Below are 20826 nucleotides of genomic sequence, written 5' to 3'. Positions count from 1 at the left end.
GGAGTGAGGGGTCCAGGCCAAAATACAGTGAGTTACAGTAATCCAGTCGACTATTAATAAAAGCATGGATTACTTGCTCTATCTCTCTGTGGCAGGTACCCCTTTACTTTTGATAAAATCCTGAGATCATAAAAACTGTTTTTAACAACTAAGCTTACCTGTCGATCAAATTTCAGCCTGTCATCAAATATTACACTAAGATTCTTGACTGAAAACCAGATGTTTGGTGTAAGGGGGCCCAGAAAACCAGCTGGAAACACTGCTGGACCACATCCAAACATTATGACTTCTGTCTTATTTTCATTCCAAGCTCTGTTTTGTGTTTTTGATCTTCAACCTGTAAGATAAATGTCTAGTAATAAAATCTCTTTTCATTCTTTACTGAGGCAAAATGTTCTAAATTACGTTGGCCAATGTGAAAAAAAACAATAATTAAAGAAACTGATAACAGGCCTTTCCAATTACCTGAAGTTACTTGGTTACCATGTGAATAAATTTGCTCCTTTCATGTTTAGTACAGCAGCCCTTAAATAACATGTTTTATTACATTTTATTTAATCAGTTTCCTCTAGATCTTGAGATAAGAAAGCATGTTATCTTGAGATAACAAGAAAAATGAAATGCATTTATTCATGTCTTTTAGGGCTTCTGTGCATCTCTGATGCAGTTTATGTAATTTTTTAATCTTTGATGCACTGTATTGCTCAGGCTTCACATAGAATTTGATTTCAGGACAAACATTCTTTACACATGCACAGCTTAAAAAGGTAAAAAAAAAAAAAACATTGCTTTTTTCAGAGGCACACCATAAAAGTTATATTTTTTTGAGTTGGATGAAGTTTTCTCTTTGAAATGTGGTTACCAAATGTATTTTGTCTTACATTGAATAACTAAAGTCATTCTGTTTGCCAATCTTAAAGCTGCTGTGAGGAACTTTTGATTCATATCAATTTTGGCGCCCCATTGTGGTCAAAGTAATACTTCTCATCTCTTGTTCTGTACATGCAAAAGTAACGTTTTCAATAAAGTTCTCACCCTGCTGTCTTTTAACAGCCAGATTTATCACTCAATGTGATTATTTGCCATGAAAACAGCCAAAAATGGATGTTTCTAAAGCCAAATGTCAATCATCGGGTTTGACACCTACCCCCTCTGAGTGGATTAAGGCATTAAAAATGACAACAAAGAAGGTATCAGTGTTGTTGTTTATGTTTTGTTTTTTTTTCTTTTGAAGGTCAGAAAGAGGCATCAGTGTTGGTTTCAGTCTGTTTCTCAGCTGGTGAAAAACTCCTCATAGTGCCTTTAAGGTAATTAAAAACATCTAAATGATGTCTTCTTCATATATTTATGAATGCTGTGTCTGTCTAATGAAGTCCTCTGATCTTCATGTGATTGAAACATGCAGTCATCTTGTGCCTCAGGGTGTTCATTAAGCTGATCAGCAGATGATTAGTCTCAGGTGTGCAGTGCTGGTCACATGATCTCCCTCATTAAGGTTAAAGGTCTCCTCAGCTCAGGTTGGTCTACTGTCTTGTGGATCAGACAGGAGCCCTCACATCCTGTACAAGTTCCCTGTTTCCTCATGGAGATCTTTTATCGTCGGGTGAACCTCTTTCTTGGACTTCTTTTGTCTGAAATCTGTCTCAGGACCTCTTATGCATTACCGCCAACACTCTACAATCAACATGCTCTACCACAGAGACGTCAGATTGCAGAGAGCTCTGAGCAAACTCTTCAGGAGCCACAAAAAGCTCCCTCTGAGGAACGAGTGCTGGTGAACACAGTCAAAGTGAGCTGCTATCCGGACTCTCTGGACATCATCATCAAAGCGGACATGTTTGGAGTCGGTGCTCCTGTTAACAGTGATGAGATCCGCCTTGGAGTGGAGCATGATGTTTTCTGTACGGCTGCAGCTTCTTCAGGAGATGAGTACAGGATCTTTGTTGGATTATCAGACTGCGGCATCAAACACTGGGTAATACTTTAACACAAGTCAGACATTTCTGATGACCTTTAAACTCTTGTTCTTAACATTTCCTCTCTCCACAGATGACTGAGGACTCTCTGGTCTACACAAACCTGCTCATATACTCTCCTGAGCCCTCTCCTGATGGGCTCATTCGAATGGAAGAGGCTGTGGTTCCAATTGAGTGTCATTATGAAAGGTCTGTGTTCCTTTTATTGTCATTTCTGTTATCTTTGCAAGTCCTTTCTTTTCAAAGTGCTTCTTTTTTGCTTGCTCAGGAAGTATAGTTTGTCAGGTTCCTCAATCACACCCACCTGGATCCCCTTCCTGTCCACTCAGGCTGCAGTGGAAACTTTGGAGTTCGACCTAAAAATCATGACAAGTGGGTTTAATTATCTTCTCTTATTTACTTTCCATCTTTTCGGTGCTCACTGATCTTGTTTTTTGTGTAGATGACTGGCAGTTTGAAAGAAGCTCAAACGTGTTTTACCTTGGGGAGTCAATTGGTATCGAGGCCTTGGTCAGAGTTGGACATCACACTGGGCTGCGGGTGTTTGTGAGCAGCTGTGTGGCCACGCTTAGCCCCGACATCTACTCTATTCCCAGATACATCTTCATTGAAAATGGGTGAGCAGTGCTGCGGGTTGATAGATTTACTTCCTGTGCTAGAGTTGACGTATGTGTTGAGTCCTTTTTTGGCTCACTTGAAACTGGAAAATGATGCACGACCTAGAATGAGGTCATCCAAAGACTTAAAGTTCCCGTGAGAAGTTTTAAAATGTTTTTTAAAAAATCAGTTGTTACAGCAACCCAGACATAAGTACAATCAAGAATAAGTGTCAATAAGTAAAAATACAAATGGATAAATAAAGATGGAATACAATTTAGATATATACAATGTTACAATGGAATTTAGATGGAATAACGGTAATTAAAGGCAGTATTAAAAATGATTCAGTAGTGACAGGTTGACATGGTGTGATTATGGTGGGTAATGACAGATTAAGCAATAAATACAAATATAGGTATATATGACCGTGAGTTGTAGTAAACAATAATAATGTAATATAACATAATATAATGGCAAAAATAATAATATATTATAATATTAAGCATAATAAAACAAGGAGTACAGCAAAGAGTAACACATTAGGGGATTGTAACTGATGACCTAAAGAGCTGGTGTAGAGAAAGGTACAGAGGTAAGATGGAAGTTTCCCCTGTATCAACCATAGACTGTATAAATAATGGACGTAGTATCCGTGACGTCACCCATCTGTTCCTGAGTGCTGTTTTGAAGCCAATCCTCGACAGGAGCCATATTGGAAATGCTGAACTCAACCCAACTTCTGTCGAGCTAGTGTGAGGTAAAGAGGCGGGCTTTGAGCCTCCTAGCCAACAGCCACAGTGTCCCTGCCTGTAAATCAAGTCAGTCATAACTCATAATCTTAATATCTTCTGAACTGTTGTGTTAAAAAAAAAATCACCCCCTGTACAGTGTGTGCCGATAGAGAAATTAACTCTTCAGACCAAAGCTGTTTATGAACCAAGCTGTAAACATGTTTTTTTCTGCTGTAAAGTTTTGGTTTTTTTTAATGGGTGTGTATGTGGTTTCTGGTGTTTCTGCAGCCAGCCTCAAGCGGACACTCTAAGTGCAGTTTAAAACACTTCTACATGGGCTTCATATTTTGAGACTGGAGGTTGCCGCTTGGTATTGCCTTATAAATAAGTGTACTAGGTTTTTTTTTTTCTTGCTGCTCCTGACTGAGTCGGAGCCTTGAAATTGGCAGTTGAGTGTTAAGCCAGCCTTACACATTTACAGGTGAAGATCTGCAAAGAGATACAATTTTGACTTTGTTCACAGGGGGTGCCAAAATCATTACAAACATGGTCACTTAATGTTCTTGTATCAATAGTTGTATCTATTTATAAAGGCATCACAAATGGCTGAATTACTTGTGTTTGTAAGCACTTCTGAGGACTGTTTGAGTTGTGACCCCCACCTTGTGTCTCTGTCTAGGTGTTTGGTCGACTCTCAGCTTCCAGGTTCAAAGTCTCACTTCCTGCCCCGAACTGAGGATGAAAAGCTCCACCTGGTCCTCGACGCCTTCAAGTTTCATAATGAGGACAAAGGAGAGGTGAGGTCAAACCTGACTTGAGAAATGGTTTCATGTGTGGCTTCTTTTTCTCATATGACTTTTCCTTTCCTGCAGCTGTACATCACATGTCACATGAACGCTGTACCTGCACACGACACAGAGGCACCGAACAAGGCGTGCACGTTTGTACAGGGAAGGTAAGAGTGGTCCAGCCCTTAAATCTGACATTAAAGTGTGCACATGATGTGAAATAAGACAATCCTTTTTCAGGTGGAGGTCAGCTGATGGTAATGACTTCCTTTGTGCAAACTGCCAAAACCAAAATGAAGTGAGCAGTAAACCCAGCAGCCCGGGTAAGTTTGGTCCTCGTGGGTTTGGGAAGCCAGAGATGTCTGAATCCTGGAGGAGCGCAGTGAAAAACAACATAGGTGAGCTTTCTTCTACAAGCTACAATATTTTAACTCATTAAAACAAAGACATACATTTTAGTTTGACATGATTTACAGCTTTTAAGACTCAAAATAAAAACACTTTGTTTGTTAGTGTGGGAACAGGAGGCCAAAGTGGGTCCACTGCTGGTGCTGCCAGGTAAACAGAAAAGTGGGCATATACCTGACGGGGCGCTCCCCCCAGTTCTCAGTAAAATCAGCAGACCTGCTCTGTACGGCAGCAACTGGAGGAGTGGAACAAATGACAGGAAAGTTGGTAAGAATAAAATGAAGAACCAGACTATGATCACTGCTGGAAGTTCAAATGAAATACATTTAATGCTGCAATGATAAAGTATCTTTAATCTCAGACACACAAAAGGGACTGAGTCCTGATCCGTCTACAGAAGAGGAAGGCGACTATGACGACTATGATGAAGAGGAAGAGGATCAGACTCTAGCTTCTCTGCAGAAGAAAGGCTTCAAAAGTGGAGCAGTTGTGAAAGGTAAAACTTTAAAGACTTTAAAATAGTTCTCTGACCTGTCTTTTTAACCTTTTACTTTTAAATTGCAGATAAAGATGAAGGAAGCAAAATTGCTGCACCTGTAAAGAAGGTGGATTCCATGCTCACTCTTAAATCAAAGGCTAAAGAGACTGCAAGTAACAGCACAGCCACCCCCAGCGACGTCGGCCACTCTGCTCCATCTACTACAGAAGTGACGCTAAAGTCCAACAGCACTACAGTAACAGATCTAACAAAGAAAAACGCCCCAAAGAGATGATGATGATGATGATGATAAACATTTAAATTAAAACTTCTGACTGCATGTTTCCATGATTTAAATATTGATCTGTGATGTCTGACAGCATGAGTACAAAATCTTCATTATCAACCTGAGGCTCTTTATTATGTTAAGTTGAACTTTCTGACAACTATGCAGCAGCTTGAGTTTTAATATGTTTGGTTGGGCACCAGTTCGGCTCAGAAGTTGGATTTACAGAGGCCACAGTCCTCGAAGCAACAGCCCTGGGGTTCAACTTGGCAATATCCTCATTATCCCACACAATCTTCCCTCTTTCTGTCGTCGCTTCTCTGAATAAGGGCATGGACAAGCACCAAAAATCTAAGAAAATACTGGTGACAGAAAACTCAAATACTGATTTGGAGGCAAACATCTGAGCTTTAATTTCTTTCTTTCTGGCCTTCTGTAGTTTAAGATTTCAAGTTGACACCATGTATAGTTTTCTTCCATGACTGAAGTATATAACTGTTAAAGCTGGAAATCTATACAAGAGGAAGTGCTTTAATGGCTCTGAGTTAAGACTCAACTGCACTACAAAAACACATCTTACAGGGTTTTTATTCTCATAAATCAGTCAATACATTGACCTGACAAGTTCAAATATTAATTTCACTCAGAGGCATTTCAGGTCTTACCATACCACCCTCTTCCGCTTATCTGTGTCCGGGTCGCAGGGGCAGCAGCCTCAGCAGGGAAGCCCAGACACTCCTCTCCCCGGCCACTTCCATCAGCTCTTCTGGGAGGATACCGAGGCGTTCCCAGGCCAGCTGAGAGATATAATCTCGCCAGCGTGTCCTGGGTCTTCCTCGTGGCCTCCTCCCAGACGTACATGCCCGAAACACCTCCCCAGGGAGACGTCCTGAAGGCATCCTGACCAGATGCCCGAACCACCTCATCTGGCTCCTCTCAATCCAGAGGAGCAGCGGCTCTGCTTTGAGCCTCTCCCAGATGTCCGAGCTCCTAACCCTATCTCCAAGGCTGAGCCCAGCCACCCTGCAGAGAAAGCTCATTTCGTTATTTCAGTCACTACCCACAGCTCGTGACCATAGGTGAGGGTTGGAACGTAGATTGACCGGTAAATCGAGAGCTTTGCCTTCCGGCTCAGCTCCCTCTTCACCACAACAGACCGGTACAGCATCCGCATCACTGCAGACGCCGCCCCGATCCATCTGTCAATCTCGCGCTCCCTCTTCCCCTCACTCGTGAACAAGACCCCGAGATACTTAAACTCCTCCGCCTGGGGCAAAGACAATTCAGGTCTTGTTTTTTTTAATGTGATTTTGTAGAATTGGATGTTTTTCTGAAGTTTGTCTAAATTGAGATTATGATTATTGAGATTATTTACACCAGAAATAAGCCACTTAGTTTGGTTTTCTGAAGTATATATACAATTGGATTTCTTGCTGATCATAAATAGAAGAATAACTTAAATCTAACTTAAGTGCAATAGTTCTGACAATGTTACATCAACATAATCAGACATCTGTCACTTAGTATCAATCATATCATACCAGATAAAGTAGAGCTGCATGACATGTCTCCAAAACATTTTCTTGAAATGAAACATGTTTCAGAAGACAGGTAGTGGGAAAGTGGGAGCTGAGGAATGTTCATGCATGAGAAAACAGCAACTGTGTTGCTTTTTCGAGTTTCGGTGTGTGAGATCTGTCCCATGAAATCAGAAGTAAGACATATTAGAGAGTGCATTTTCGTCATGGTATGATAACAGCCTTCAGAAATATCGACAGGTGTTAGAAAAGATGAGATAAAGTCAAAGATTGAGTAAATACAGACACAAATAAACTCTGCTCAGAGAAATGTTCTTCTGGAGGAGAGGACTTCTTAATGGGATATTTTTGGACCTATAATGCTCCTAATGCATGTTGAGACTTGAATCCAAAAGTCTATCACAGATTTCTATCAAGCGATCTTTTGACAGTTACAGTGCTTTTTAAATTTGCTTCATTATTTGCACAACTGGAACCATGAAAGTATTTTTTCATCCTTGCACCATCATGCATTTTTGTCAAAATTTAGAAACCAGAAAGAAGCTTAACTCCTGAATCACCACCTATTGGTTGTGGACCAGTCACATGCATGAAGCTTCATTAGCTGAGGGGTAATTACTTCCAGCTGTCCTCTCCATGTGATTTGACTGGTCTGAACTGGGAAGGCAGGATTTTCTCCTGTGTTTGAAATTCCTGTATCATACCAAAAAACACACTCTGTGCTGTTATCTTCCTCTGGGATTGAGCAGGAATCTTTGCTGTTTCCAAAAATAATCTCCTGCTGTAATGAGAAAAGAGTAAAATGTGGACTGCAGCTCACTCGGCCTCTCTTCTGCTGTTGCTGATGGTGACATTACATGTTGCAGACGCAATCAGACTTCTGAAAGAGGGACCCATGATCGATGCTGAAGGAAGAGAATACAAAACTTTGAAACTAGAGGCAGAAGAAATCAGAGAACCACAGCTCAGCGAGGAATCTACTGTTCATGTACAATGCACAGAATCGTCCATGATCATTGTGGTGAAGGCTGATCTGTTTAAAACTGGACATCTGGTATCTCCAGAGGAGCTGTTTCTGGGAGAAGTTGATTACTCACAGAGTCGGTGCAGAGCTGCTGCTGCTGGTGGATCTGAGTACGTGATTGAAGCTGGCCTGCAGGACTGTGGCTCTATACTGACTGTAAGTTCTTGAAAGAAACTCTTCTTTTTGTACCTTTCTTTGTACTAAATGAGTGATGCATGATGTCTGCATCTGTTTTTTATGTATTTTTTAATTAGATATATGAGGACTCTGTGATTTACTCAAACAACTTGATCTTCACACCTGCAGCCAGGTACCACGGCATCACTAGGACCGCCCCTGCAGTAATTGCAGTGTCCTGTCACTATAAAAGGTAACATTTGACTCAGTCTTCAACAGAGAGATGACTTTCAGACTGATTCATATGAGCTGATTTGTTAACTCTCTCTGACAGGACACATGTTGTTAGCAGTAACACTCAGCCGTCACCTCTGACCCCCTCCTCTCCGACACAGGACTCTGCCTTCTCTCTTACACTGATGAACAGTATGTTTGGTCTTTTTGTCTCTGATTTCTTTTGAACAGATCTGACAATACCACATTTTCTAAAGAAGACTAATCCAAACGAAGTACAGTGTTTCACAGCAAAAAATATTGTATGAGTGCATTTATCTGTCTGGGCCTTTGGTTTTCCACCTCTTGTCCAGTGAGACTAGTTTCTGGAATTTGAAAGTGAAGACTGACATAAGATTTAATCTGCTCTACAGCTCAGGGTCTTCTTTGTTGTATTTTCTGTTTCATGATGCGCCAAATGTTTTCAATGAGTGACAACCCAGCTAGCAGGGAATGTTCTCACCACATTGGCTAATATAAGTTCAGTGTATATAAGTTCTGATTATGTTCCAAGACAATGTTTTGAGTATAATATTCAAAGAACATATTAAGGATTTAAATGTTCCCTGTTTGTTCACTTTTAATGAAAGAATAACATTTTGTCTATATCATTCAGATCATGTTTTCATAATATTCTTTGGGAAACAGATTGTTGAATGTTTTCTATAAAATATTCCTATAATGTTACTGAATAACAAAGAAGCAACATTCTCAAAGCAACATGTAAAGAGTGTTTTCAGGATGTTTCTGGTGTTTCAAATCAGAAAATATTTTGATTAAGAATATTACGGTGATATTTCATGAGCAGAAAGATAAAATGTTTTATCTTTAACATTCATTGGATGTTTGATAACATTCTTTGGGTCACAGATTATTGAATGTTTTTAGAGTACGTTATCTGAGAACAAATTGTGAACATAAAGAAAACTTCCCGCTGAGAATGTTTGAAGAACATTAAGGCATAATATTCAAGCACTGTTGTCACTGAACATTTTATGAATGTTTTTAGAGAATGTAATCTAAGAACATTCTGTGATCACAAAGAAAACTTCCTGCTGAAAACATTCCAGTAACATTAACAAAATGTTTTTAGAACAAAAAATTGGTAGCTGGGACAGTCAGAACTGCAGGCAGGACAGTTTAGCACCTGGACTCTTCTACTACGGAGCCATACTGTTGTAATCCGGGCAGAATGTGACTTGACATTGTCTTGTCTTCAGGTCTTTCCTGAAAAGGCGTTGTCTAGATGGCAGCATATGTTGCTCCAATACCCGTATATATTGTTCAGCATTAATGGTGCCTTCCCAGATGTGTAGGCTAGCAATGCCATGGGGCACTTATGCATTCACATACCATCAGGGATTCTGGCATATGAACTGTGCACTCATAAAAAACAGGTGGTCACTCTCCTCTTTATAGCAGAGAACAATGTGTCCATGATTTCCAAAAGGAATGTCAAATTTGGATTCCCCAGACCACAGGACAGTTTCCCACTTCAATTCAGACCATCTTAAACAGACTCAGGTCAAGAGAAGTTGCAGGCATTTCTGGATCATGTTTACATATGGTTTCTACTTTTGCATGTTTCAGTTTTAAACTGCGCTGTGTTCAAAGACAATGGTTTTTGGGAGTAATTTTGAGCCCATGCAGTGATTTCCACTACAGAGTCCTGTATGTTTTTAATTTAGGGCCAGCTGAGAGCCCCTTTTTGCATTAGTCCATTCTATGCCAATACAAATCTGATATAATTTGTTCAACAATTTCAGGGAAAAGTCCAACATCGGGGTTAAATACTTGTGCAACTCACTGTAAGCTTAGCTTTAACATTTTTCATGACTTTAAAATCTGAAGTAATGTTAATGTTTTCCTGCAGATGACTGGACACATGAGAAATACTCTACAGCCTTCTACCTGGGAGACCTTCTACACCTGCAAGCATCTTACACCGGTCCTGATTCAGCACATAAACAACTGTTCGTTGACAGTTGCGTGGCCACTCTGTCACCTGATGTCGCTTCAGTCCCCAGATACTACTTCATCGAAAACCACGGGTAAGAACTGATGTCAGGTCAGAGTACACATAAATAATATCTACAGATACATAAATATACCTGTACCTGAACCACCAGCTCTATCACTGGGAAATGATTTCAGGTGCCTCACTGAAGCAAAAGACGGAGGATCTAACACACGTTTCAGACCCAGAACAAGAGTTGATGTAGTTCAGCTGCAGATGGATGCTTTCCTGTTTCAACAGGAGTCAAGGAACTCAGTAAGACCCTTTTAGTAAAACCAGCATTATTTAAAGACGGGAAATATTTAATAATGAGATTTTTGCTTTATCCATGTTTCCTTAGATGTTCCTCACCTGCCAGCTAAGAGCTTCCACTGACATGTGGAGAAGAAGCCCCGTTAACAAGGCCTGCAACTATGTACATTCAAGGTGATTCACTTGTACTTTCATAGCTTCTTGCTTTTACTATGCAAATCATCAGCAGACAAAGTCTTTGAGGTGAACAGTTTTCCGGATAAGTATGCGCCTCTAAAAATATCTCAGGTTTCACATGTAAATTAAGATGAACTAGTTCCCCTGTCTTACCCAGTGAAGGTGTTTGTCAAAGCATTGAACTTTGAGTCTGCATCTGCCTTTAGGGCACCACGACAGGAGCAGGAACTGTTTTTTTTTTTTTACAACACTTTTAATGAATAGTTTTTCAAATAAATGAGTTTTTATCCCGTTGTACCCAGACTGAGCAAGTCAGGAGAAAAAAATAACCGTCTTTAAAATGTTTCTTTGTTCAATCTGAGTTTCCACACTGATATGTTTTGAATTGTTTAGCTCTATTTGGGCTTTTGGGATTCTCCATGAAGCGGTTTCTGTGAGGTTAATGAGCCTTTATTAAATTGTTTATGTTTTTTATGGGTGTTGACATTGAAGAGAGAATAATATGTATTACTCCGGCTTCAATTTCCACATTGGATTTGGGTGTAAATGCTGTCTGAACTCTAACTTGAGTCACTGTTTCATTTCAGATCTCATACAATGCTTAGCCTACAATTAATGTATTTAAATGCTAACTCTGGTTTATTCTTTACAAATTCATTATATATGTTACAAAATTACGGGTCCCGAAAACAAGTTCAGAAAAGTTTGTTTTTATTTAAGAACTGCTAAGTTCTCATTTTTATTGATAATATATACGATACGAAAAACTATCTCAGGCATAACCCACAGGTCTGAGGATACAACATTAAGGCATGACTGTAATACCTTTATTGACCCTCCTGTTAGGTCGTGGGTCAAATTGACCCTTTTTAAGGTCTATTTTAGGCAATATATGCCTTCCAAACCAGTTAATGCTGCATAAAAATCTGGGCAGCATGTGACAGAAGAGGTGTGGTGTTCATTTATCAACATCACTTCATAAAAATAAAAAAAATTCAAAGTTTTTAAAATAAAATAAACAAAAATCTATGTCATGTAAAACTATTGTATTTATATTAAGGGCTTGCCAATGTACATTAAACAAGTTTTAACATTAATTTTTAATGAAAAACAAGTGAGTTATCCTCATTTGAACCATGATCTGTGCGAATTAAAGTACACCAATGGGCTAAATCTTGATTTAAATGTATAGTAATGGAGTTAAAAATTTGATTTAAAAAAAATGTGTTTTGGGATTTTTTGAGATTCTGACACTTTTGGATAATTGAATATGCACCAGGTCAAATTGAACCAGGAACAGTGCTGTTCCAGAGAGACGAACATAACAGGAGGGTTAAAATATGAAGTGATCTGTTGTAAAATTGTACCAACATAAAACAGTCAGCATTAAAATCTTCAGAACTGATTCTGTATGCTTTTCTCTTCAGGTGGGAAAATATAGATGGTGGTGATGATGTGTGTCAATGCTGCGATAGTACTTGTTCCACACCTTCTCCCAAATGGAGGGACATCTCGTACCCAAGACCTCCCATGTCTGAAGGTAAGAAAAACAGTTTCATAATTAACTTATTTTTCCTGTGTGGAGTTCCAGCCACATACTCTGCTATTAACACGTTGTATTAATGTTTCAGATTTAACAGCGTGTATAACTCTCGGCCCTCTGATGATTTACCCCAGAAAGTAGACAAAGAACTTCATCCAGACAATATTCTAAATGTCATTTTAATTTTGCATTAAGACAATAAAATAATCCATACTGAATCAAGAGTGTTTTGAGTTCTGAGTAAATGTGGTGTCCTCGACAATTCTATAAATTTGAACAATATTACACTAGATCACTCATATATCTTCACCAAAATCAATTTCACTTCTACTGGTGGTGGAGTAAAGGGTAATACTCCAGGCTCTAACAGTCTGTTTGGCTAAATGCTGTTAAATTCTACAACACTAGGAGCAACATGCATTAGGTTAATGATTAGAAATAATACAAACACATGATGTCAAGGTTCAATAAAGTGGTTTATTAAAGGAAAAACAAACATCCACATTTGGTTCAGATGTAACAAATAAAATCATTTTTTTGGGAGACCGATTGTAAAATCAATATTAATGATGAAACTGAAGATTTGACTTGACTTTTAAGCGGAACTGGATTTCTTGCAAACCTTCGAAGCTGGGTCAGGGTTAGTTATTGAATATAAACAAGCAGAAGAAAATATGGGAAAGGTTTCATTTAAAGTAAAAGCTTTGTAGTCTTTATTTAGCAATATTTGATGCTAAAACTGGAGATTTGTTGCACAGGAGAGCAAAACAATCACTGGATTAACATTTATCAGACAATATGAGCCAATACTTACCAGAGAAGACTCTGCCTCTATTACCCAAGCTGAGCATCAACTTTGTAACTGAAACTTTATTGAGATGCTGATCATGTTAGTTAAAACTTCTACTAGAAATAATCATCATCTATTGTTTTGTCATCTTCTTTAAGATCATGATTGTAAAATGTTGAAGAACTGAAGGCAAGTTTTATGTGCAGGTCAAACACACAAGGTTCATAACTTGTGAAAACCAAACAAAGTTCTGAAATTAAAACGAAGGCAGAGGTACTTACAGCTTTAACTGACCTGTTACTGGCAGAGATTCTCCTTCATGTAAGAAGTAAAACTCAAATGATCAAGTGAGGGGAGCTGATAAAACAAACAGGATTGAGTGGTAAAGCTGTATGTATATGAAGCATACGAAAAGCAAAGTGTTCATCAGAAAACCCCAAACACATGTTACATTTACAGACTGTATGGCTGTAGGTGATTATGTCTGTATGCTGAGCTCCAAACAAATGACTGCCATCAATATTTAACACTGTAGGACTATTTGTATAGAAGGAAACGAGTGTTTTCATGTAATAACTCTGTACTCTCTGTGAGAAGTTACTAAAGGAAAACAGACATTCCTGATGCTCTTACCAAAAAAGACAGGTCAGGTGACACGTAGCAGTTTAACATTACCAATCAATTCACATGAGCTAACATGCCTGAACAATGGTACCTAAATGCAACAACACAAACAAGGGCCTTCACCAAACTTGCTGCAAGTTTGGGGACATTGAGATCCAACAGCGTGCTTGCTGTGAGGGCCCCTGGTAATGAATGAGAGACAGAAAACAGTGAGACTTGCCTCAGGCTGAACAGGGCTACACTGAGACACGGCCTCAGCCAGTCCCCCATGGCATCGCTACAGGGAGAGAGAAATCTGAGTTTTAGCACTACAGCCATCAGCGAGCCAGAAGTTAGTCAGCTGTACAGTACACTCAGTGTGTCACAGGCTAGTCTGCCACGTACAAAGCATCAATTTACTGTCAAAAGAAGACATTTAATACAATACAGTTGATTACAAGTTGAAAGCACAGATGCACATTTGTCAATACCATTCATCTTTAAGACGGCAACATTACAATCAACCTGCAGTCTATCACTGGAGTACAAACCTGCTGTGAAGTCCCACAAACGTCCCAAAGAAGAGTCTTACATTTTTACCACATTTTATTACAATACAGGTTTACAACATACATTTACCATTTCACTTAGATCCTCCTCTTTTTAAACGGGTTACCTCATTATGACATTAAACAGAGTGAAAACATAAACAGGAATATGAAGCCCTCACCAAACAAAGTTGGGGACACAAAGTCCAACAGCACTGCGTGCTGTGAAGGCCTCACTGTTTTATCTAAGAACAGAAGAGTATTTACAGAAAACTTGCCTTGATAAAGGGAGGATACTGCCCATGTAAGTCCAGCGCCTTCACAACACTACGAACCAAATCTACTACACTTCTACACACCTAAATGAAACATGAGAAAAGAAGCCACAGAACAGAGAGGGTTTGAAACAACAGTTATCGTCTTGGTTAAGTACAGAGTAAATATTTCCCATGCCCTCTGTGATGCTGTTATAGCTCTTTTGTTTGCTGTGTATTCAGAGTCCTCATAGCTGTGTAGTAAATAGTCATTGTGGTGCAAGAACACCTTTGCTGAGTTTTCTACTAGCAGCTGAGGACATTAGAAAAGGGTTGAGCGTCCAAACCTATTGAAGAGAGGGAGGTGGGCTTCAGTAGCGGCCTTCTGGAGACATGACGGGAGGCCTCATACCTATGGGGGGGCGTGGAGGAGCTCCCTGGTACCCTGGGGGACCCACAGGAGGGGCCTGTCCATATGGAGGCATTCCTCCTGGTATGTAGCCTGGCATTCCCTGAGGTGGACCGCCATACTGGCCTATGGAGACAAAGGTTTGTTAGCTTCAAGTCAAATATCATGTGCTTAGTCACAACAAAACCTGGACCAAGAGTCTACAGCCACTCGCAGCTCTTTGAGGCTGTGCTTCCTGTTACATTCATGTCATAATGTGAAGGGATGGCACATAAAAAAGAATAGATGAAGACTTATGGAATATTGACACTTGAACAACACGCAGGCAGTGTGTACCAGGTACAGGTTGCCTCATGCTGGGCTGCTGGGGAGACATCATGCCACCCACAGGACCCACTGATGGGGCAGCAGTAGTCTGGCCTTGGCGGGGAATATTGCGCTGATACCTTGGCAGCTGAGCTCGCAACTCTTCCTGCAGGACACAGACACAAAAGAGAAAGATAACACAACTGAGAAATGATGTAGTGATACAATAAATAAGAAAAGTCTGTTAATACAATTTCTGACTTACTGCAAAACATTTCTACACATGTAAAACAGAGTTTCAGCTGGACTACTCACCAGTGAGATATCCTCATCAGGGTGGATCAACTTACTGGTTGCACTGGAGGTGGTGAGGGTGGCGGGCTTACTGGTCACAGTGGAGGGAGGTTTGGAGACGGTACTGCTGCCGGCGTTTGGGCTGGACACAGCTACGGTGGCCTGAGTGTAGGCCGGGAATGTGGGCATTGAGGAGTCAGAGGAGGTCGATGGGGGAGGGGGGGGGGACCCTGATAGTGTATGCTGAGTCAGAGGGGGGAGATGAGAAAAGTCATTAGAAAGAGTCTGCTGAAAAGAAGGTCATTTTTGAGCAGAGAGGGGGACTTGAAGTCATACTTTAAGGTAACTGTTTTTATTGAAGCGTATATTCAGTCACGTGAGAGCTTTCATAATGTTTTGATTAAATGGACTGAGCTGTCTCAGTATTCCTCTTGAACATGTTCGGGGAAGTTCGCCAAAATCGTAGAAATAACTGTCTTACTTTATCCTCAGAGGTACTGCAATGATCTCCTTAGGCTGTACGATTTCACAGCTGCTCGTAAAGCTAATTACTACTGAGAGATTGTTGAAAATTACTGACATGAACAAGTCGACAAGCCCTCTCTCCCCTGGATTAATGATACAATGAACTCTGTATGTGGGATTTCTGTAAAAGAAATCAAATCAAAATGTAAAAAATTACATCCTTGCCAAAATATGTCATACTCTAATCATAGCATGTAATGAGGCGTCAATGTGTATTTCTACTTCAAAGACATAACACCAGGTGTGTTGTTTTTTCTACATCATGTTAAAACTGCTGTCGTTTCACACATGGGAGAGTAAACCTGTAAAGTATGACTCAAGTGCAGCCTTGAAGGTCAAGCCAGCAAAAAAAGGAGCATCCTGTGCTTAAATTCGTCAGCTCAGAAATAAGAAGCCCACTTTACAAATCTGCATTTCTCTCCATTCTTTGATTTGGATCAGAAGGATAAGCTCACTTTTCCAGAGTTTTCAATAAATGCAGAGCTGTATAAAATAAAATAAAAGCATGTTGCTAGCACCACAAAAAAATAAAACATTTTTGAGTACTGTCTGCTGACATGAGCAATTAGATTTCAACAGCTTAGGCAAATAAAACTGAAGTAATTCCCAGCATACACCTCAGCCAAACTGTGCATGCCAATCATAAAGCAGCAGGTTGACAGAGTAGAGCAGGCAGACAGCTGCGTACGTGAGATGTGACTGAGAACAGAGCTTTAGGGGAGGAAGACTGAGACTCTGCACATGATGAGCCCGCAGTTGTACTTGCAATGCAACTACCCATCTGCAGCACAGGGAGAGATGTAGAAATAGGAAATGTGAATAAGGTCATTCTTTTGCTAGAGACTGAGTAAAGTGTCCTTAATAGGGTTGCAAAATTCTGGGAATTTTCAAAGTTGGAAACTTTCCATGGGAATTAACTGGAATAAACCAGGAATTTACTAAATTGAAGGTTGGCTCTTAATAGGGAACTTAAATATAGTTGGGGAATATATATTTTAGCATAATCCTGACTAAAACAGCCAAATTTCATGGAAGTACGGATGAATATCTATGCTATTCCTCAATCACATGCACATAGCACACTGCTTACTGCAGGGCTATTGAGACCATACCCCTTGCATGCACTGTGCATTCCTCCATCACATGCACAGATGATTTCTAGAATCCTGCAGAGGCTAGGCTTGAGAAGCTTGAGGGAAGATGCTTTTTTATTTGCATGTTGAATGGGGCTTTTTTTTTGGAGTGAGAGGGGCTCTTTTTATTTAACATTTTGAATGGGACTTTGTTGGGATTGCATTTTTGTTAATTTTTGAATGGATTGGTTCAGGGGGATGAGTTATATTTAACTCAACATTCATGTTTTTGTTCTTCAATGAAAATTGATTGTTCAATAAAATATTCAACACTTGATAAAGTTCTACTTACAAATAAATCTGTTTTAATTGTATTATTTTGGATGGATGTCTGCTTATAACAAAACAAATATTTATGTTTGGATATGATACCTTTCCATTAGATTACGCACAATTCCCAGTTAATTCCCATAAATTCCCATAATTTCCCATCTTAACTTTCTGGAAATTTACCTGAAATTTTCCACTCCTTTGCAACCCTAGTCCTTAATAATGACCAGTGTGAGCACACAGTGTGTCAAACATCCCCCTATCAAGATTATGTTCTTCACAGATCAGGGTTGTGAGGGAAAAGGAAGGCGGTAAATGTTGTGACAAAGATTGTACCTGACCAGCAATGGGGAAAAGAGGCTTTGTGACATCCGGCTGGGCTGAGGGGGGAGAGGCAGCAGGAAGAGAAGGTCTGGTCAGCATGTTTGCAGCAGGGGCGACCTGAGCCATGTGTGTGAGGCTTGTACGGTGGGCTACAGGAGGAGGCATGCCTGGAAACAGCAGTGCAGATTCAATATACAAACACAGAAGTTTGTCTAGAAAATTATGATCACAAATGACTTCTGAATGAATGACGTATTAAAGCAACCCCTGGTGCGACATTACCTGGTGGCATGCCTGGTATCATTGAAGGTATCCCTGGACCTGGAGGCATCATCCCACCCATTGGTATCATCCTGAACACAAAAAGTGTTTAAAATAAAGGGAGGGGGTTAATAAAAATCTGACAGTCTAGACTTCGGCATCCTGAACTTTACCCAGGAGGCATTCCTGGCAGTACGGGGGGCATTCCTGGCATCATAGGAGGGACACCTGGCATCATGGGGGGGATTCCTGTAACGAAAAGAGTCGTTTGAAGAAACTTCAGTGTTAACAGAAAAACATATAACAATTGAAATGCATATTTGCTTCTATAAACACTGATATTCCAAAGGTGCAAACTACTACCTTTCGTATTTAGAAAGTGGCATCAATTCTTTGAAATAAGCAACAGCCCAGGTTCATTAACCCTGATAAAAGTGATATCTATTTTTGAATCGTGTCTTATCTTCCCTACCTGAGTAACTGCCCGGTGGTATCCCTGGTGCACCTGAGCCAGGGAGCATGCCAGGTTGGGTCATCGGGGGGATGAAGCTTGCCTGTGGCTGAACTGTAGCAGGCGGCTGGAAGGAAGGACCAGGCTCGTCATCTTCATCGTACTCATCAGAGTCATCCTGGTTCGTCTTTTTCTTCTGAGTGTCTGACAAAAGGGACAGTTTAATAAGTCTCAAAAACAACAATAACAAGAGTGAACTGGAATTTTGAGGTGGTAATACCTTGATTCTTTTGTTCTAACACTCGTCTCCTCTCCTCCATGTCTTTTTCTGGAATACCCTCCATGCCGTATATTTCCAACTCTATATCTGTCCGTCCAGGTATTGCATTAGGAACTCCATCAATGGTCTCTTTATGCACCTATGAAAGAGTGACAGCGTGTAACTATTTTCCTATGCAAACATGATTTTTGGAAGATAGTCTGCTCGATTATTTCCTCACCTGCATGCAGTGGATTGCAAGCCCGGGGCCAGTGTACAGTTTTTTATGACAGATGTGACACTTGAAATGTTTGGCCTTCTGATGCTGGATGAGAATCTTTTCATCGTCAAAGTCTCTGTTACAGTACCTGAGATTACTGTTTAGGATGAACATTATTGACAAATGCAATTCATAATACACTATTCAGCTCTATTGCACAGTAAAATTTAGCAACACGCAGGGAGTACAAAGTGAAATAAATCAAGATATGACAAATAAATCAGTTCCATATGATTAGGACAGACAAATTAAATAGATGAAAAAAAGATTTGGAAAATGAATTGTCTGTCTTTGGTCAAAAATGGCAAATTAATAGAAAGCTGATAAGTATTCATAAAGACAAGGGTGTTGTTAGGGTTAGTCCATTTCAAGGAACCTGGAAATAATGATAATTCCTTGAAAAACGTGATACAAAAAATAATACAAAGTTTTTTAAATTCAAATTGTTTGAGAAAAAAATTGAATTGCCTGTCCCCCATAATAAAAACATTTGTAACCAGAATTCATGTCAAATAAATATTAAATTACACCTAAAATCAAGAAGAATCTTACTACAGGTATTACATAAATAATAGGTTGTTGTTTGACTTTCTAATTTACGAAATGTTTAGAATTTAAAATCAATTTAAAATTTTAAACTTTACATTAATCAAAAGGACAGAGATCTGTTATTATGTTTATATGTTGTTCTTTCTCTCAGGTCGTTAAAGGGAAATCAAATCAACTACTTCTAATGCTCTTAGAGGTCACAGAACAGTATCCTTCGCACAAAGATCCCCTTTGTAAAGACAACTTCTTTGAACTCTTCAAAAATATAAATTTTCTCTGCAGAAGAAAGACAATCTGGGATAAATACAGGCTACATATTGAAACACCAATACACAGGTTAGTGTACAGTAAACGTTAGCTTAATAAACAGAATAACGGTATCTATTACAGACACAGAGCAACATAATATTTAACACATAACAGAAAAGGATACCAGCACCAAGGCTTCATTTGCTTTTTCTTCTTTCTCCCCATGTTAGTCAGCTGTCAGTTTCCTACCTGCTACTCCAAAATAAAAACACACACACGAAATCCACCATGTCAACCAGCTGGACTGAAGGAAGTAAAGATGGCGTCGAATGTCGAGAACAACGACACAATGCTACCACAGCAACCTCTGGTGGTCCAAAATTACCACTACTGCTACTACAAGAAACATTATTGTACTTTCATTTCTTCCACTTCATCAAGTTTATTTGTTGACTATGTTTTCCCTTCTATACATCGAGTCATGCAACATATAATTTACGCATACACCAAAGAATAGCACAACAACCATACACAACTACCTTCGTTGTCCATTCAAGGATTGTCAGTCTTAGATAAAAAAAAAAATGTTATAATAAATTGATAAGAAATAATCTTAATGAAATACTTAGGGAGTCATTTTTTTTCATTATTATTATTATTGTTCTGAGAAAAAAGTCAGAATTCTGAGATTAAAGTCAACATTCTGAGATTACAGTCAGAATTCTGAGATTAAAGTCAGAATTATGACTCTAATCTCAAAAAAAAAAATTAAGGCGATAATTTTTTTAATTATTACTATAAGATTAAAGTCAAAATTATGACTCTAATCTCAGAAAAAAATTAATGCGAGAATTTTTTTAATTATTATTATTATGACTTTACTCTCATAATTCTGACTTTTTTCTCAGAATAATATTAATAAAAAAATGTTTGACCTTAATTTGTATTTATTTATTCCAGTGGCCCTAATCCTCTTCCGTAGGGACACAGCTAACATGCCATTTATGTAGAAAATTTCAATGAGTCCAAAATGGCTCCACTTATATTAATTGTGTGCATTGAGCGGCATTGAGCGATGAAATCAGACTGTATAAATAAATGAGGATGAAATGC

At 39.3% G+C, this 20826-nt stretch overlaps 3 protein-coding genes across 16 annotated transcripts; 2 read left to right on the top strand and 1 right to left on the bottom strand.

Moving 5' to 3' along the window:
• Positions 1 to 1508: 1508 nt before the first annotated feature.
• LOC117831989 (zona pellucida sperm-binding protein 3-like) lies at positions 1509 to 5332 on the top strand. 2 transcript variants are annotated; one of them, XM_034710922.1, is made up of 10 exons: positions 1509 to 1975; positions 2050 to 2165; positions 2245 to 2348; positions 2419 to 2593; positions 3987 to 4104; positions 4180 to 4262; positions 4336 to 4493; positions 4609 to 4770; positions 4850 to 4999; positions 5068 to 5332. In XM_034710922.1, exons 1-10 carry the CDS (start codon positions 1583 to 1585, stop codon positions 5274 to 5276), a joined length of 1668 nt encoding a protein of 555 aa, XP_034566813.1. In that variant the 5' UTR covers positions 1509 to 1582; the 3' UTR covers positions 5277 to 5332. The 2 variants fall into 2 exon arrangements, with proteins under 2 accessions (XP_034566813.1, XP_034566814.1); XM_034710923.1 differs by having other exon boundaries at positions 1511 to 1975; positions 4865 to 4999.
• Positions 5333 to 7421: 2089 nt separating this feature from the next.
• Positions 7422 to 12430, top strand: LOC117831809 (zona pellucida sperm-binding protein 3-like). Its single transcript, XM_034710686.1, has 8 exons — positions 7422 to 7985; positions 8084 to 8199; positions 8281 to 8372; positions 10093 to 10270; positions 10374 to 10491; positions 10577 to 10662; positions 12093 to 12205; positions 12297 to 12430. Exons 1-8 carry the CDS (start codon positions 7608 to 7610, stop codon positions 12347 to 12349), a joined length of 1134 nt encoding a protein of 377 aa, XP_034566577.1. The 5' UTR covers positions 7422 to 7607; the 3' UTR covers positions 12350 to 12430.
• A 235-nt stretch (positions 12431 to 12665) lies between these two features.
• Positions 12666 to 20767, bottom strand: znf207a (zinc finger protein 207, a). Of its 13 annotated transcripts, none has more exons than XM_034710679.1 (12): positions 19898 to 20176; positions 18877 to 19003; positions 18657 to 18795; positions 18398 to 18580; positions 18099 to 18174; positions 17947 to 18017; positions 17677 to 17831; positions 15469 to 15655; positions 15149 to 15284; positions 14751 to 14938; positions 14428 to 14508; positions 12666 to 13899 (listed from the first exon to the last, which is right to left on the bottom strand). In XM_034710679.1, the coding sequence occupies exons 1-11, from the start codon at positions 19936 to 19938 to the stop codon at positions 14501 to 14503; spliced, it is 1311 nt and encodes a 436-aa protein (XP_034566570.1). In that variant the 5' UTR covers positions 19939 to 20176; the 3' UTR covers positions 12666 to 13899; positions 14428 to 14500. The 13 variants fall into 13 exon arrangements, with proteins under 13 accessions (XP_034566570.1, XP_034566572.1, XP_034566566.1 ...); XM_034710681.1 differs by having other exon boundaries at positions 14816 to 14938; positions 19898 to 20173; XM_034710675.1 differs by having other exon boundaries at positions 12666 to 12838; positions 13023 to 13076; positions 13280 to 14938; positions 15434 to 15655; positions 19898 to 20168.
• Positions 20768 to 20826: the final 59 nt, after the last annotated feature.

This window comes from Notolabrus celidotus, chromosome 20, assembly GCF_009762535.1.
Source record: "Notolabrus celidotus isolate fNotCel1 chromosome 20, fNotCel1.pri, whole genome shotgun sequence".
Classification (NCBI taxonomy): Eukaryota; Metazoa; Chordata; class Actinopteri; order Labriformes; family Labridae; genus Notolabrus; species Notolabrus celidotus.
This window is presented reverse-complemented; position numbering and strand designations above follow the sequence as displayed.

What these genes read in the sequence shown, in the direction of transcription:
- znf207a (XM_034710670.1), bottom strand. Translation starts at nt 19,938, where the DNA reads ATGGGGAGAAAGAAGAAAAAGCAAATGAAGCCTTGGTGCTG. An exon ending in CTGCCAGGAATGCCTCCTGG is followed by an intron (nt 18,018 to 18,098) that starts GTAAAGTTCAGG and finishes TTTTGTGTTCAG; the next exon opens with GATGATACCAATGGGTGGGA. An exon ending in GATACCAGGCATGCCACCAG is followed by an intron (nt 17,832 to 17,946) that starts GTAATGTCGCAC and finishes TGCTGTTTCCAG; the next exon opens with GCATGCCTCCTCCTGTAGCC.
- LOC117831989 (XM_034710922.1), top strand. Translation starts at nt 1,583, where the DNA reads ATGGAGATCTTTTATCGTCGGGTGAACCTCTTTCTTGGACTTCTTTTG. An exon ending in ATTGAGTGTCATTATGAAAG is followed by an intron (nt 2,166 to 2,244) that starts GTCTGTGTTCCT and finishes TTGCTTGCTCAG; the next exon opens with GAAGTATAGTTTGTCAGGTT. An exon ending in TACATCTTCATTGAAAATGG is followed by an intron (nt 2,594 to 3,986) that starts GTGAGCAGTGCT and finishes GTCTCTGTCTAG; the next exon opens with GTGTTTGGTCGACTCTCAGC.
- LOC117831809 (XM_034710686.1), top strand. Translation starts at nt 7,608, where the DNA reads ATGTGGACTGCAGCTCACTCGGCCTCTCTTCTGCTGTTGCTGATGGTG. An exon ending in ACTGTGGCTCTATACTGACT is followed by an intron (nt 7,986 to 8,083) that starts GTAAGTTCTTGA and finishes TTTTTTAATTAG; the next exon opens with ATATATGAGGACTCTGTGAT. An exon ending in GTGTCCTGTCACTATAAAAG is followed by an intron (nt 8,200 to 8,280) that starts GTAACATTTGAC and finishes TCTCTCTGACAG; the next exon opens with GACACATGTTGTTAGCAGTA.